Source organism: Saccostrea echinata, unplaced genomic scaffold (genome assembly GCF_033153115.1).
Source record: "Saccostrea echinata isolate AGI-Se365-2 ecotype Australia unplaced genomic scaffold, CSIRO_AGI_Sech_v1 ptg000033l, whole genome shotgun sequence".
Classification (NCBI taxonomy): Eukaryota; Metazoa; Mollusca; class Bivalvia; order Ostreida; family Ostreidae; genus Saccostrea; species Saccostrea echinata.
This window is the reverse complement of record NW_026889782.1, coordinates 25,681,708-25,700,486: the sequence shown is the minus strand read 5'-3', so window position 1 is coordinate 25,700,486 and position 18,779 is coordinate 25,681,708. Positions and strand designations below refer to the sequence as shown.

Here is an 18,779-nt window from a genome sequence, read left to right as displayed (position 1 = left end):
TTCAATTGATCTCCACCCCACAGCAAACTCACCTGAGGAAAACCGACCGGTTGAAAACCTCGGCCTTTAACGCCGAATCGGCAATATTTTAGCCATATTTTGGGAGAAATAAAGTTCATATGACCAGTTTTTTTAAAAAATTTTATAATTTTTGTTTTTGGGTTTTGTTGTTGTTGTTGTTGTTTTTTTTTTTTTTTTTTGTTTCTCTGGCGGCCCCCAGTGAACCTACTCTTTTTCCGAAAACCAGAGAAACTATCTTTTGTGTGCCAAAGGGGTTGTTATCCTTGACACAGGGCATCATTTAGGCCATAATAAAAAAAATCCTAGATTCTCATCCCCGCCCGCCCTGAATTTTAACCCCCGCCTCGATTTTTATGCCCCCGGATCGAAAGATCCCGGGGGTATATTGTTTTTGTCCTGTCTGTCTGTTTGTCTGTTTATCTGTTTGTCTGTTTGTCCGTTTGTCTGTTTGTCCGTTTGTCTGTTTGTCTGTTTGTCTGTTGTCAACTTTAACCTTGCCCATAACTTTTGATTGGTTGGAGCTATGACTTTCATATTTCACATGTGTATTCCTTGTGACAAGACCTTTCTTTGGGTACCATCATATTTGACCTTTTGACCTTGACCTTGGAGTTTGACCTACTTTTGCAAAATTTTTTTGAGACTTTAACCTTGGCCATAACTTCTGAACAGTTGGTGCTTGGGGTTTCAAACTTCACATGTGTATTCTTTGTGACAAGGCCTTCCTTTGGATACCAACAACTTTGACCTTTTGACCTTGACCTTGGAGTTTGACCTACTTTTTAAAAACTTTAACCTTGGCCATAACTTTTGAACAGTTGGTGCTTAGGGTTTCAAACTTCACATGTGTATTCCTTGTGACAAGACCTTCCTCTGGATATCAACCACTTTGACCCTTTGACCTTGACCTAGGAGTTTGACCTACTTTTGAAAAACTTTAACCTTGGCCATATCTTTTGAATGGTTGGAGCTAGGGCTTTCATACTTCACATATGTAATCCTTGTGACAAGACCTTCCTTTGGATATCAACCACCACTTTGACCTTATGATCTTGACCTAGGAGTTTGACCTACTTTTGAAAAATTTTAACCTTGGCCATAACTTTTGAATGGTTGATGCTAGGGCTTCCATACTTCACATATGTAATCCTTGTGACAAGACCTTCCTTTGGGTACCAACCACTTTGACCTTTGACCTTGACCTAGGAGTTTGACCTACTTTTGAAAAACTTTAAACTTGGCCATAACTTTTAAATGGTTGGTGCTAGGGCTTTCATACTTCACAAATGTAATCCTTGTGACAAGATCTTCCTTTGGACACCAACCACTTTGACCTTGACCTTGACGTTTGACTTTTATTTAAAAAAACTTTAACCTTCGCCATAACTTTTGAACAGTTGTATCTAGGTCTTTCAAATTTCACAGGTGTATTCCTCGAGACAAGACCTTTCTTTGGGTATCAACATTTCTTATCTTTTGGCCTGGATTTTGAGTTGCATTTGAAGAAACTTTAACCTTCGCCATAAGCTGCCATACGGGGGCATCAGTGTTTCACAAACACATCTTGTTTTAATTTGTTTTTCTTCGTCTTGATTCTCATAGGGATCGGTATTCAACTACCATTCAACTTTCGTTTAAAGGAGAATCTCTACACCTATGAAGTAAAAATGATTTTTTTTTTGTTGTTGCATGCATTTGTTTCAAATAATAGACTCAAGATCCAATAAAATAAGGCTCCAATGTGTTTCACTTCATTTTTTAAAAATATTTAAAATAATTAATTCAATTTGTAGAAATCCCTTAATTCTATATTTTTAAAAGCCTTATGCTTTAAGTCTCTATTCAAAGTTTAATGTTGTAAAATATTGAAATGAAAGCCAACAAAGTTATGAATGAAATCTACATAATTTTAATTTTAATCTACAAAAATAGATTGATTGATTGATTGTTGTTTAAGGTCCCTCTCGAGAATTTTTTACTCATATGGATACGCCACCACTTGCCGGTGGAGGGCTACAAATACTGACCTATACTCGGCACTTACGGCCATTGCGCAGTGAGGGATCTTTTTCGTGCCAGCACCTACTGCGATAAGGGACCTCGGTTTATACGGTCTCATCCGAAGGCCTGGTCTCCACGTCCCACAGTGGGATTCGAACCCGCGACGTAAGGGATACAAAAATAGACAAAAGAAACACTAAAACAGCATTTTCAAAATCTGAAAATAGATAAAAGGGTTAAAATGATGAAAAAAAAAGAAACTGAATAAAATTGAAAAACTTATTAAAATTTTAAACATCACAAAAATTCAGCTGTGAAAGATCCGTTTTAAAGAGCGGATTCAAATACCTTGGTATTGTTTTTTTTAATAAACTTCATCTAATTCTTCTGAAACTGCATAATGAAAATTAATCAATAAGAACCTGTCAAAAAAGGACATCGAAAGAAGTTTATATTGTATTGTTTTTCAAAATTAATTTAAGCGAAGATCCACACGTTTCTAGTAAAAGACAAAGACATGTATTTAGTGAATTCAAAGTATTGAAACAGGTAGATTTACTTCCCTCTTTCATCAAACTTGTCTGTATTATCCTGTGCTACAGATGACATGACATGTAAATGGTCAACAGCGGGTAAAAGAAATTTATATAACGAAATTTTTACTTCGTTCCAAATCTGCACGTTTTCCATACAAAACACCTGATACTCAATGTTGATCAAACGTTTGAGTTATACAATTCCACCTATTATCGAAGCGTTTTGTTGATTTCATGAAGAGATTTAATTTCACCGAGTATAACCACACATGCGGGTGTTTACATATTGTGAACAGGGTGTATTTTCTAGGCGATGGAAAGGTGATACCTATTCCTTATCTGTCGAAATTTGCATTTTTGGATATATTTCACGGGAAAGCATATGTTTTTGGAAAGAAGCATCAAATTAGGACTTTACGGAAACATATGAGTGCTTTTGACACGTAATGATGAAATATCATGATAAAAAGGCTTGGGTTTATTATATGAACTATTTTTAAAATTACTTATAATCATATTTTATTTTAATACGTTTCTAAATACAAATAACTATTGATGGCTCGAACTTCGATCTCTCTTGATCGAAACTGTTTATATTGACAAATTTCAATTCATGTTTAAAGAAAGGGTACATTAACTACTCTCGTCGCTCAGAAGAGATACATTCCGTTCACAGTATCGTATGTTGTGTTATACCCGGTGATTTATCGGTGTTCAGTGAATTTGTTTAGGACTAAATCAGATCATTTCCAACCAAAATGGCGTTTCTAACGAAAGTAATCCCTGTTGTGACGTTGTAGAGAGCCCCCTTAATTCCAGCGAATGTCGGCATGATTTTGACACCTGATAATTTGACAAGATGGTAGTTGCTGTAATATATATTAGACAAATTCATTGGTTGTGAAAGATTGAAGATGATGTACAGTAAGTGGTATGCATATGTAAATGGACCTCTACTATGGCTTTTATTTAGGGCATTATAGATAAATCTGCACCGACTGATCAGGTCAGCAAAAAATCTGCACAATGGAAAAATATATTGTAAAATCCGTTTGCCCATTCAAAAAAATTTGGATGAGAATGTAGGATTTTTTTTATTATGGCCTTAACGTTCCATCTGACGGTCTTAAAAATTTATAAATATGTTAACAGTTAAAAATATAGATTGGAAAGACAGGGTAATAAAAAGTCATATACTGTATATTCCTTTTTAGAGTGTAAATATATATTGATTTGTGTACAATCGGGTTTCGAAATTTTTGTCATATTCATTCACTATAAATAATAATGTAGCTTGAGTACCTACGTACAATGAAGACGCCAAATACAGGTTTAGGTTTTCACGATTATTTTTGTTACTTTTCAAACATTTACCTCTCAACAACACTTGTTCAATCACTAAAGTTACATAAGAGTGCTGTTCAGAAATAATATTTTGACATTGTGGTTATTCCTTTGGTGTAAATTGGCATATACGTTTGACAAACACTAAGGATTAATAATAAAAGCCAAAAATATTTTACAATTATTTCATTTCTTCCTTTTATTGATTTATTGGTTATCGATCTCTTTAATTGTCATCGACCTCTTGACTCTTGAATTTGACCTTTGACCTACTTTTTAAAATAGTTCAAAATGCCGATATACAACTTATTTTTGACATTTAAGAGTTAAGTCTAGGCTTTTTAGCATGTGCACTGTTTGTCATAAAATGTTTTGATAAAAATACGAGCGTTACAATCGAATTGACTTTGACCTTTGCCTACTTTGCAAAATACACCACAGACGGTTTAATTTTACTTATGTCTTTTGAATGTAAAGAGACAGGGATTTAATTATCAGCAGGTGACATGTTTATGAGCTCATGACAATATACTTTTGACACTGTATGATATACAGTAACCACAAATACTGATTTTTTTTTATATGAAAATAGATCGGGATCGGTATTCCTAAATAGATGGTGTAGACTGACAAATTGCGGTAAAGACAGACTGAAGTCTCTTTTGAAGGATTTGTTGAAAACACGTATTAATTAACTAACTTATAAATAATTATTTCTAAAGATTTAAATTTTATTAATACTCAATTTAGCTGTGAGGGGTTGAAGATTTATATTTCTATTTGATTGTCGGATTCCATCGCAGTCTTATTATCCGTGATTTTCTTTGATGCCAAAATGCGTGAACTATAATGCTTACTAGTAGCAAATAAATAGTTGGCCACTCTTAGATTTATAAACATCTTTAATGAAGCTTAAAGCAGGCGACACATGTGTTCCTTCGAACACTCTAGTTTTCAATATGCTTTTCTTTTCCCTCTTAATAGTCCTTCCTTTGATTCTATTTTATTTCAACAGAAACTGAACTTGATTTCAACAGATAATTAAGTTTTTGCATGATGTTCATTAAGCATATTTACTAAGACGCCATAGATTTCTCTGTACTTGGATTCGTTCGAAGGAAGTTTTTGTTTTATTTCCTTTGGACTTGTACAGATACAACCATACAATGTACATCATAGTTTCATTGATAGGTCGTATACTGAGCATAATGACCTTGAACGAGGTGAACAATGATATTACCGGTGTAGACAAAATTCTATGTTTATTGTCAACCTAAATACATATATACTTATTATTGCAGCCCGGAGTTTTTTTATGTATTGGATTGAGGTGGAAGAAGTTATTCCGCATTAAAGGTTCACTATACATTAAAAAGATTATACATCATAATGTTCTTTCCCTTAATAAATTAAGAGATACACAATATATTTACTTCCCTGAAGTACATCATTACAAATAGATATGTTTTTCGTACGTAATATACATAGTTGCTTATCATTTACTATCGACAAAACGTTAAATTTTACTTATCGCAGAAAAACGTACGTTACACATTTTGTGTTTTATATTCCTTAAGTCAAATATATATATTTTTTATGATAGGTGATACATGTGTCTGATCTAATTTATAATTTATGCATCCGACAGTTACTTGTGGAAATGATAAGTTTAAAACGGTATCGTTTTTGTTCGTTTTTTTTATCCGATTGGAAGCTTTCCGTATATCTTCTCTACTATGGTCTGGATCATTAAGACGCATGCCTTTATCACAAAAATAGAAGCGTTTAATGATCAAGACTAATTTCACATAGTTATCGGGAAAATTTGGCTGCAAATCAATTAAACAAAATCATGATATTTTTGTCATCTCCCTCGGGAGATGACACATTAAGTTCGTTTTCCGGAAGTGAAGTCCTAGTGTAAGCTGCCATCGATAAGCTGGTGGTCTGGCAAATGACCTGACGATGACACGATTTCTAAATATAGAGATGTAAACAAAATTGAGCGTTCTGCCTTATTATTACAAAATGGTCCATCTTAAAGTAAAACTACACAGGGTTCATTAGGATAATAGAGGTTGGATTGCTGGGGTGGTGGTCTTCAAAATACACATAAACATTGTATCTAGGTTATTGCGTAAAAAGTTATCCTATTTCCCTTGGACCATCAGAGAGTGGAATGATCTACCATCAAAGATAGTCTCGGCGAATACACCTGACACCTTTAGGTCTCAGGTGATCATCTTCTAACCATAAGTAAGAAATATTATTAATATTAACCTTTTAAAGTTTTAATTTTTGGTCATATCATGCGCACCAAATTTGCCATAATAATCAGCTTGTTGATTGTGGGCAATACTTGGCAGAAGCAGAAACGATGGTCAGCGCGCGGGGATCAAAATACACAAAACATGGCATATTGAATGTATCAGCCAAGGCGTAGGTCCAAGATTTACTGACGAAAGAAACACTGAAAACATTCACGTTAAATGCATATATATAATGGCAAAAACTTAACTTTTATATGTATATACTGCCGTATATGAAAAATAAAACAGAACTTATTCAAAAAAATAAATTTCGAAGAAAAGAAATTTTACCTAAAAGCACAATTTAAGCAGAAACATAAATGTCTCTGATTTAAGTAGCTCAGTGCTGCAGGCATTGGAATAAAAATAGTAAAGAATCATTATGAGTATTTTCTCGGATGTCTTCACTATTCTTTTTTTCTTTAAAATTACTCCTGCGGAAAAGTTTTAGGAAAAACACAATTGTCTTTACCTGGCTCAGACTTTTTTAAGGATTAATAAATAAAGCAACTTATCAATTTAATTCTTTATGCAATTCTGATTTGCATTTTTTTGTTAATGGTAAAAAGTAAAAAAAAAATCACTTCTCGTATTCTTAAAATAAAGCCAAAATTATAAAATGTGTGTCTCGTGAAACAGCGTATAAAATCGATGTTGGTAGATTGAGGTTCTTTTCAGTGTGCCAATACTTAATTTTAAATGGTAACTTTTCAATTTTATAACCTTTCTATGCATGCTATTTTCCCACAAGCGTATACGTGTACATGTACTTATATTATATATACATAATATAGCGTTAACACATGAATCTGCATATTGGCAGCAGAAGGATATGATGCAGGAGTGTCTCAATGTTTTCCTTGATATTCCCAGTGGCTCGATAGCCAAGTCACTTCAGAGAATAAGTTTAAAATAAGGAAAATCTTTGGAAATTATGATTGAGGTTCAGATTAATTTAAGTTAGCGCTTTAAAACTGCTTTGCTGTTGTAGTAGGCGACTACAAACTAAAGTCAAAAGAAACGCTAAGGTTTTTGTCCATCTTCATACGGAACAATTGTTTTATATCTAATTTTTACGAATATTTCTCAGTGGTTACTTTTTTTTACAGACATTGTACAAAAATATTCAAAATGAATAAAGCATATTTACAACAAGTAAAATAATATAGGCATGTAGCAACAGGAGGGTCGTCCCCCTTCCATGTTTTTCCCAAACATTAAAAATATTCATTCAAAGGCGCGTCCTTGCCCCATCTTCCATCTTTTGTTGCAGTATGGTACGTCAAATCATCCCATGGGAATGTATTATAATATGAAATATGTTTGTTGGAAAAGTTGTAATTCCCCCTTTCAAGAAATGAAAATGTGGAGTTTGGACAGCCCCTTTTTTCTTCTTGTCAAAGATTGTTCAGATAAGTCGTCGACTTTTTTCTCCCCCCCCCCCTTTTTTTTTCAAAAGCGATACTACTGCATGTAATAGCTGAAAAAATAATGTAACATTCCACTGTTTATTCTGTGACATTCATGAAGCCAAAGAGATGACATTTATGGCTTTCTGGAAAGCCAAACTTGTACTTCATTTAATTCCCGGGCGACATTTGATGGCAACATCAATGGTTACTTGTTTACTCTTCAGATAAGTGAGGTCTTATTGTCACTATATCCTCAAACAATTCATATAGTTAAGTGTTTAAGTGTGCTGTTAATATTCTGCGGAAGTAATGGAATTTACAATCCTCTTTATTTATTATTGTTGAGTCGTCTGCTCTAGAGTCGCGGAGTAAGGAGTTTAATCCTTAGGGCGCGGGTTTGAATCAAACTGTGGGACTTGGAGACCGGTCCTTCGGATAAGACAGTAAAAACCGAGGTCCCGTGTCGCAGTAGATGCTGGCACGAAAAAAGATCCCTCACTGCTCAATGTCCCTGAGTGCCGAGTATGACACAATTTGCAGCTCTCCACCGGCAAATGGTGGCGTCTCCATATGAGTGAAAAATTTCTTGAGAGGGACGTTAAACAACAAACAAACAAAACATAATATTGTTGAATAATTTTTTTTTTTTTTTGGTTTTCTTCTTCAGTTGAAGAACTTCTCTGAAGTTTATTGTCACATAGTTACGTCGACTAAATTTCTTATGAAACCGGTTCTTGTTAATGAATCTATTAACTCTGAACAAGTTAGTCATTTGTATGAACGATTTGCTATGAAACAGAATGCCGTTATCAAGGAAATGATACATTAGCCATCATCTTAGTTCTCACTATGCTCATTCCTCCATGGCATTTGATCCCGCCTCTGTGTTCTGGATGTCCGTGGTTGCTCTGCTTATGATTCTTACTGTTTGAAAGGACATTTGAGCTTGAATACTGTTCGTTATCTCTGTATATTTCATTCTTCCACATCTTTCTTGAAGGTGTTCAAGTTTTACTTTCAGTTTGAAATAATACCTTCTGATCTTGAAAATCACAGATTGCAAAAGTTAGAAAAAATAAAATAGACTCAGAGTAAAATAATACTGTTATTGTTTGGTCTTGAAAAATATATGATTTTTTTTTTCTTTTTTTTCTTTGTTTACACAAAACGTGAAAATATGATCAAATATATAAATATTGGGGTTTTAAAACAAGAAGCGTATGGGCCACAACGCTGACTGAATAACTATTTTAATTATTTTTCTTCTTGTATATTCCTTTGTATAGTTTTTGGATTCGTTATCATGCCAAAACCTTCCTTAATACTCACCGTTCACGGTAGCTCAGTCGGTAGAGCGCTCGCTCCGTGATCGGGAGGTCGTGAGTTCGAATCTCGGCCGCGACAGACCTAAGTCGATAAAAATAGGTAGCAACTGTTCCTTCGCCATGCGCTCGGCACTCAGAAGTGAAAGTTGCGGGTCCTTCGGATGAGACCTTAAAAACCGAGGCCCCGTGTCACGGCAGGCGTTGGCACGATAAAGATCCCTCACTGCTCAATGGCCCTGAGTGCCGAGTAAAGGTCAAAATTGGAAGCCCTTCACCGGTATATGGTGACGTCTCTATATGAGTGAAAAATTCTCGAATGGGACGTAAAACAATATACAATCAATCAATCAATCCTTAATACTGAACCAACGTTTTAACATTGCAGGGTTACATAAGAAAGACCCGTAATTTAATCTTCTTATGCCTGGCACTTGGCCAAGAAAGACACTTAGGGTTGCATACCGTCTAGTAGAAACCGTGCGATACCATGCCGGTACAGTACTTTTAACGATACTTCGATCTCTTATTTTTTTTTATTGATCAATGATTGAATGCAATGTGGATTTAGGACGTACTTATTATACAGATAATGTCTTTATAGCATCTGTTATCATTGAAACGTTAAAAGAAGGGACACAGATAAATTTTAGAAAATAAACAGGTAAAAAGGGTCATAACTCTCAGAAGTAAAAAAAAATGAATAGAATTTCTAGTGAATATACACATCTAGACAGTATATCCATGTTGGACATGTTGGCATTACTCCCAGGAAAACAAAATGAATCAGAATCAAGGCTCTGCCTTAACATTTTTTAACTTGTCCATTCGGACAAGTGACTAGGAAATTTACTTGTCCGACATAATTTTTACTTGTCCTAAATTTCTTCTCAATAAAAAAACTATTTGAAAACTTGATAAATAATGTAAATTGAAACAGAGTCTATATTATATTCACTGATTTTACTTTATGGTCGATACATTCACCTTGTTTGCGAATATAATCTATCTTTAAGTCGAATGTTGGCATAAGTCTTTCAAACGAATTACTGGGCCATTATTAGAGCGAAAAGTTTTAAACACACTGGCGACCCTGTAAATTGGTAATGCAGATGCACAATAACAAGTAGTCCCTTTTCAACTTCTGAAAGAATAAACTCTGTAGAATAAATCTTTGAGACTAGTCTTTATACATTTGAGAAAAAAAGCACAAGGAACATTTAAATTATCTTTAATAGTTTTACAAGCAAAAGAAAGTAAGGCAAATTTGAAAACTCTCTCACCCACCTCTTATTCTCTAATAAAAGACATTGAATATACACACTAAATTTTAAAAAAATTGGAAAAAAAATACTGCAACATTCATGACGTTTTACATTCGGCCAATCAGAAATAGAAAGAAATAGTCCTTATTGTCACATTATACGAAGAAAATTAACACCATTCTATTTGTGTTATTTAATACATGTACCTATTCACACGATTTCTTTTTAAGCTTTGTTTCATATTTTTCGCCATCAATTTAAACAAATCTAGAAATCACGACTGCCAGAATTATGGTAACGAAACTAAGGACAGGTGCTTCAGAGCCAGCTAAAAAAAATAAGAAAATGTTAAGCTATTAAATTAACACCGACGTTAATGTAAAACTATGAAACATGAAAAAATCCAGTGCATTTTTATTTAATTCATGTCCTATGTTTATATTATACATTTATTGACTGGGTTCGAGGGCAACATGCGTTTTGTCGAACCAAGAACCAAACTGTTTGCCTAAGGCCGTGAGGCCGAAGGCAAACAGTTTGGTTCGAGGGTCAACAAAACGCATTTTGCCCGAGAACTTAGTCAATAAATGTTTGTTATACCTTTTATTATATATTTTTTTCTTTTTTATCATGTACCTTTTGCTGGCTTCCATACCAACAAATGCAAATAAGATTTAGCTGATCCAGCCCATTGACGTAAGCGGTCCAATATCTCGTCCACAGGTCCAATATCTCGCTCCGTGGTCAAACATCGATTTTTTTTATGACCGCTCAGTAAAACATTAGAAATGTTAGACTTTTTAAAGTATAGATTTATATAAGAACTAATTTTTAAAGGTATAACAATAAATGTTAATCACACTGTGTATCACGAATAAATCAGATTTAATACGGATGAGATACATGTATGTAGGGACGCTTTAAAATAATGTTTGTTTGCCCTCTCCCGACTCAGGGAATAAAATTTGGGTCGGTAAGTTGGTGAGATTTTTTTTTACAGAAAATTTCAGCATACCTGTTGACAGTATGAGAAAATTGAAAAATAAGGTTTAAAAAGTTTTTAGTCGGGCTATTCTTAGCCAGTCGGTTGGGAGAGGTCAAACAAATATTTTTTTTTTTAAAGATGGCCTAAAAGTTGTCTTATTACTACCTGTTGGTGTAGAACATCCTGCCTGAGACAGGGCATTTCTAGCGGCGTCTATTGTTTGACTGATGTCAGTATCACATGTTTTTGCCGCGGCTTCCAGACAGGTCACATAATCATTGGCGGCCCTATAAATATAAAAAGAAAGAAAATAGAATAAACAGAAATTTACTTTTAAAGAAGGTTGATGTTTACTCTCAAAAGGCCGATGAGTCACCAGAAGCTGGCATATGTGTTATATGTCTGCCGTTCAGGTCATTATATACTGAATTTTTTTGTTTGCTGTGTATTGTTTAATGCTGGAAACTTGATAAATACAGGTCTTGTAGTATAGGTCTACCCCGTAAACTCTTTACCCCTCGGAAAACTGACTCGAGAGTAGAATTCTACCAAGGATAAATAACTCCAATGTAGGATTTCCCACAAGAAAATCCTGCACTGGACTAAATTTACCGGATGAAATCAATATAGTTATAGAGTGCGATATTACCCACAGCCAACCCACCCCACCCCACCTAAATGTTGTTTATTTATAAGAAGACGTGAAGCTTATCCGATTCAGGTACCTCTGAGAAATCACTTTGCTTTATAAATTGATCAAGAACATTTTAGTTCAATCAGAAGTGGTTAAGTTTGAAAATTAGCACTATAATTCCTTGATTCAGAAAGTTATGTTCAAGATCTTTTCAGAGATGTTGTCTAATATTTTTTTTTCTATAACTAACAAGGTTTATTTGCATATTTAAAAGGATAAAAATTAATAACACATGATATTTTTAAGAGGTTGAACGAACAAAACGAGGAAAATGCCCACAGTGCGAAAAATTAGAGATTGAAAAATCAAAACCTGAGTTGCAACAATTTATTTTTTTTCGAAATTTCATTCAATTCAATCCTATTTTTATGTAGAAGCATGCACACACCAAAGAGGACATAAATGATCATTTATTTATATTTTAACACATTTTTGCAAAGGACAAGTGCACTTAAGCAATGCTTCATGGGCCCTTTTTCAGTGACGTTTTACTTTAGAATATATTACCAAATTGTTCTTTTTTGGTAATAGTTAAACACAAGTGGATATTTCTAATTAAAATCACGTTAAAACATCACCTAAATCAGCATGGATTTGAAACAAATGAAGATTTTTTAAGCCTATAACTACCCCAAATCCGGAAAAGTAGTACCGATCCTATTTTGAGTTTCATTTATTTAAATCAAGGGGAGGAGACATTTAAATCGGACACTTGAACAATCTGATGGTGGATCATTGACGGGCGCGTTTGCCGAATGATACTTGTGCTTTTTTTACCTGAGAAAAAATGAAGTTGTATAGATGCCTGTAGCCAGAGTGATCAAACTAAGAAACCTGCACGCTTGCATTTGAAATAATACAATAAGCATTACCATTAGTTCCTTTAAATTTTAAAATGAAAAAAAGTGTATTTAGGTGGCTTTTAATACCGGTACCATTCTTGCATGAATGTTAAAAATGTTTGACGCTTTTATGTATGATGACATTTTACGACACTAAACTCTCCTAACCCTCCCGTGTTCCTAAAACCAAATACATACAAACTTACGACTTATATAATGATACAAAACGTGGCTATCTTTTACAGTGAGCACCTTTGAGGAATGTTTACCCGGGTAGAACTCACGTGGCTACCGGTATTTTAAATAATTTATTCCACAGGTGGGTTCAACATAGGTCATACAGGTAAATAGCTGTCGCTTGCTATAGGAAAAACATTCAACTTTTCATACATTTTTAATGTTTTAAGTACAAGCCTAATCTTGTACAAATTTCCTACTTTCACACAAGTTTTATAAATGTATAATGCGCTCTTTGTCATTCGCAAAAGTTTGTACAACGTTAGGCTGACAGTAAACAAGAGCTTTGAATTGACTGACCGTCCTCGATTTACTATAGAAAATCACGAATGTCGGCTGACCCCTACCACATTGTATGGTTTTGCTCTTTGTATATTCATGAATTTCGGCGATAAAATTTGTTGAATCTTATGGTTTAGATATCAATTAATGATCTGAGATGAAAAATTATGCTTAATTTGAATCTTCATTTTTTTCACATTTTACCGGGGCCCATAAGTGCACTCGTTCTTTAGGATCTTCACTCTAGTGTTTTTGAAATGATGTCTTCAAATTATGTGTAAAAATATACATTTATTGTTTAACAAAATCAAATCCTCTTTACCTTAAAAATACATTCGTATCTTTTTAAGAAAATGTATGAAGTCCATTTATTTAAGGGTCATATCAAAAATAAGCTTTAAATGCCACTGCATGTTATCGTCATCTGATGTGTTCTGTCTTATTTAACGTGCTATTTTCATAGAATAAACAGACGTACACGATTTTTTTTGGCTTGGGTTACATGTAAACCCCAAGAATACCATTTCTTTTATAAAGGTCTATCATATTATATTTGAAAGATATGTTATAAAGAACCATTAAATGGCATTTAGGTGTGGTATTTCTCCTTCAAAGTTTGGGTGGAAACTCCATAATTTTAAAATATATTTTAATATAATTGAACAATTTAAATATTTTTTATACCCCGAGGTTGAAGATCAGGTTGCATTTTGTCTTTGTTTAATCTGTTATGCTAAGTCTGTTACTGTGAAGTGAGCTTTCATATATTTAAAATGGAGTGGTCCTTCCCAACTAGGTTTTTTTGGTTCAAATGAAGCGCAAAAAAGATCAGTGTGTTAACAAGTAGTTGTTTTATTGAAAGGGCATCAAGAACATTCAAGCACCTTCCTTCAATATTTTTACAACGAAGTAGATGAGTGATGTAAGGCATATGTAATCTGTTTCTACTAGGTATAGGGAAAACTGCCCAAAATGCAGAATACTTAGCCACTTTCATAATTAAGTTTTAGTATTATATTGTTTAAACTCCTTGAAATAATTGCCTTTCTTTAGAAATGGCTACACAAGGGGCATTTGTGTTGATCAAATACATCCCGTTTCAGTTAAAAATCTGATAACTTCAAATAATTGCCTTTTATTAGAAATGGCCACAGGTTTTTTTGTTTAAAGTCCTTCACATAATTGCCTTTCCTTAGAAGTGGTCACAAAAGGGGCATTTGTCTTTATCAAATACTTCCTGTTTCAATTAAAAATCGGATATCTTTCCCAACAAATACTAGCCAAAATATTGTCGCTGTGGTTTATAAATACAATAAAGCTTTAATAAGATAGAGGAAACTCTACTTTAGGAAAGGAAAAGGAGGAGATTTAGGATTATTTTGTTTAAACTCCTTCACATAATTTACTTTCCTTAAAAATGGTCACAAAAGGGGCATTTGTGTTTATCAAATACATCCTGTTTTAATTAAAAATCGGATGACTTCCCCAACGACTACTAGCCAATATATTGTCGCTGTGGTTTATAAATACAATAAAGCTTTAATACGGTAGAGGAAATTCTACTCTAGGAAAGGTAGAGGAGTAAACTTGGCTCTAGTGGAAGATTTTCTCCTCTACAGAATAGCTTTGGGAGGTGGAGGGAGTGCTATAGGTAAAATTCTACTCTAAAACAACGGAAGACATACAAGATCTACTTCTTTTTATAAAACAAATTACAGTAAAACACCTTATAACGAAGTTACAGGGAAGGACGATTTTGCCTCGTTATAAAAGTCATTCGTTATATATCCATTAAGTTCACACTATATTCCAAAGCCACGGGGAATGAAAATCACTTCGCTGTAAGCATCAATTCATTATAATCGTGTTTTCTGTACATGCATGAAAAACAGACAGCACTGAAACAACACTGACTTACTTGCATATTTTGTTTTTGTCTTGTCCTGCTGATGAGGCTGCAGAAGTGTAGTCACTACTACACGTCGTTACATCGGAACAACTCTGTGCATCTATCCCTAAGTTATAGATAACATTTTCTTTATAGTTACGCGAATGCTAGCTAACCTCTTTATGTCTTGCTAATTTTCAGTAGTAAAATTCCCACTAATTTATAACAAAAGAGAACTTCTTTCATCTATAATTTCACTCCGACAAGTATTAAGTGTAAACAGCTCTACCCGAATAAAATAAAATAAAAATTGCTAAATAATAAAACTCTTACTCTATAAGTTGCTACTTAAGGTGGCGCATACATAAATATTACTTTCTCACACTACTGACAAACAAATATTTAAAAGATAAAAGCATCAAATCAGTTTAATGTATAATTTTACCTTCCAAGACAACACTAACAAAAATCAATGCTACAAGGAGGGAAACTATTGCTGGTATAGACATCTTGAAATACTTCTAAAAATAAAAGCATTTATTTAAAATCAATTTTACAAATAAAAAATAAATAAGAAACGTAACACGACTTCCCTAAATTCCACTGAAAGCCAACGATTAGTAGAGCGCAAAAAATTTCATGTACGGATCTAGCGAGAATTTATATATATATATATATATATATATATATATATATATATATATATATATATATATATATATATATATATATATATATATATATCACTAAAATGACCAACAAGACAAAAGACAAACAATAAAAAGTTGTCAACTCAGGACAAAGAATACAAGTTAAGAAATCATAAAAACAAAGGAGATGGGGAAACAAAAAACAACTAGCACTACTACTAAACTACCAAACACTATATATTTTGAATGTTACATATTTAATTTAAAGTCTATAACCAGTTGTAAAGAAAGAAATCCGGACCGCTATTAAATACGTTTGGTCTGTCGGGTGTAATATATACTGTCTTTTTTTTTAGCACTGTGGACTTTCAGCATGGTCTCGTTTATAAAGAAATTTCAAATCTCACCGGTTTCAGTTAATTTATCGTTATGACTTTTTAAATAAAATAGTGCTTGAAAATTACACAGCCATGACGTAGCATGATATCACATTTCCTCTATCTACTTACGATTATGCTGTCTCTAATTATAGAATGTATGACTGGTTTTGCACACGACTTATGTTTCCTATGAAATTTAGCGGTAATCATTCATTCAGCAAATAATGTATTTATTTTTAGCTATAACTTTGCTAAGTAAATTCCTGAACAAAATAACTAACCACGGAGTATGGGGGGGGGGGGATTTAAGTTTTGAGACAGTGATTATTTTTCTTGTTTATCAAAAGTTTTTTTCCATGTAAGTTTTTTTTCTGATTGCCCCCATTAAAAACGATACTATGTCTCTAATTACTAATACTTGCATGAGAGCTAAAGTTTCATTTCCTTGCAACTTTAATTAAAACTCTGTAAAAGTGTGAGAATTAACTTATCTGCAGAGTTCTTTTTCTTTATAAAGATTTAGCCCATTTGATTTCACGTCTCTCTTCCAATTCCACAAAAATATCAACATCTTTCTCGATACAAATTTTTCAGGCGGCTTCAATTGTGTTTTGCTATATTTAGATGAGTATTTTAATAGGGCTTTTCTTTATATTCTATACTGAGTAGTCAGTTTGAAGAAAAATGGTGAAATAAAATTATATATCTTTATATGCTTTTAAAGAATATAAAATAAAATCAATTAAAATAAACAAAAATATCTAAAAAATTACTTCAAGACATTTCAAAAAACTGACTTTATGATCCTATGCCAATCGTTCCTTTAAAAGAAATACATATTGCAATTTGACACTAACCTTTATTTAAAAAAAAAACAAATATATGCCACTAGATTGAATCGTTATTTTAGGCTAAAATAATTTTTTTCCGAGGAGAAAAGTATATTAAAAAAAGCCGCATTAATATTTTTGTTATAAAATTGAATCTTAAAAAACCGAAATGGGAACATACCTTTACAACACCAACTTAATAGTTGTCTTTGATATAATAACGTAAAGCCAATGATTGTTCAATTCAGAAAAACTTCAATCTTCATATATATAATTATTTCTTCCGCTCTCTGTTTTGATTGGCTCCTGTTGTCAAGTGCTTTTATTTTCACTCAAAAATCATCATTTTATTTTACGTATGATGCACGTCAAGCAGACACCGCCGTTAAGTTGAACATTTTATATTTTTAGATGTTTAGTGATACTGATAGACAATTTTCTCCTTTTTAAAAATGATATAACGTAATTATTTATAAACAAAACTCAAGTCAAAGATTTAAAATAAAAATAGAAATTGTATGTCATGACGCTGTCTTTTATCGGAAAACGTCATTTATTTTTTTTTTCTCAATTCCATGGCTGTGTTGTAAAAACTTCACAAGAAAAATCACTTGGTACAAGAGATGGCATTACATATGTGTTTTTTTAATCAATTCTGTATTGTGTCTTATTATGATCGATAATTTAGCCTTTCAGAAGAAAATTCAGGTTTATGCAACACTAACCCCCCCCCCCCTTCTAAAACAGAGCTCAGACAAGAAATATCAATTTGTTTTTGCGTTTTTATTTAGTTTTTGTTTCTGGTTTAATTAATTTTGTTTCTTTTTTTCAAGTTTATTCTTTAATTCAATTTTCTTTTTCTTTTTTTTTTTTTGATCATTTTTATTATGCCTTTCTATGATCATTGATATAAAACATCGGCAGATAACTCAGATTCATCTAATACTAGGGGCTTTTATGCCCCCCTCCCCCCAGAAAGAATAAAATAGTCCAAATCAGATTGTTTGTTTGTATGTGTTTATTTTTCAGAAGTTTTTTGCGCTATTTTATGCTCTATATTTGCACAATTTTATAGGAAACTCAGATTTATGTAATAACAGAAACAGCAAAAGCTGATGTTTATTGTTTAAAGTGTTTACATGTATATTGTTATATGTCATCTGTACATTAGTTACAATCGTGAGTACTTACACAGAACAGAGAAACCTACAGAAGTGCTACAAAACATCATTTATAAGCATCCAAGCTTGTTATGGAGACTTAAATTCTCAGATTTCGTTATAAAAGTAATTCGTTATATCCTTTGAGTTCACAATATATTTTTAAGCCACGGGGAATGGAAATCACTTCGCTCTAAGCATCAATTCATTATAAGCGTCTTCGCTATACGTTTATTTTTTACTGTACATGCATGAAAAATAGACCGCACTGAAACAACATTGATTTACATACATATTATGTCCTTGTCTTGTCCTCCAAATGTTGCAGCGGAGCCGTAGTCCGTGGTACACTTCAATGCATCTTGACAAACCTGTGCATCTATCACTACTGAGTAATAAAGGACATTATTTGTTTTGAAAAGAAAAAGGTGGGCAAGGTCAGCCAGCCAGGATTAGTAACATGTATAGTGGAATATATAAAAGTGCAATGATGATAATGAAGAATGATAACTATGTAACACATTTAAGATGATAAATATTCTTTATTAATTATTATTCTGCATCAACACGACTCTGCCACAATTACAGCACATACATTAAAAAGGAGAGATGATTAGGTCA

General features: G+C 33.1%; 1 protein-coding gene across 2 annotated transcripts; it reads right to left on the bottom strand.

Annotated features, from left to right (window-relative positions):
* Positions 1-10,160: 10,160 nt before the first annotated feature.
* Positions 10,161-18,536, bottom strand: LOC133198794 (uncharacterized). Of its 2 annotated transcripts, none has more exons than XM_061334782.1 (5): positions 18,451-18,536; positions 15,584-15,659; positions 15,169-15,265; positions 11,361-11,482; positions 10,161-10,538 (listed from the first exon to the last, which is right to left on the bottom strand). In XM_061334782.1, the coding sequence occupies exons 2-5, from the start codon at positions 15,645-15,647 to the stop codon at positions 10,468-10,470; spliced, it is 354 nt and encodes a 117-aa protein (XP_061190766.1). In that variant the 5' UTR covers positions 15,648-15,659; positions 18,451-18,536; the 3' UTR covers positions 10,161-10,467. The 2 variants fall into 2 exon arrangements, with proteins under 2 accessions (XP_061190766.1, XP_061190765.1); XM_061334781.1 differs by lacking the exon at positions 18,451-18,536 and adding an exon at positions 17,180-17,214.
* Positions 18,537-18,779: the final 243 nt, after the last annotated feature.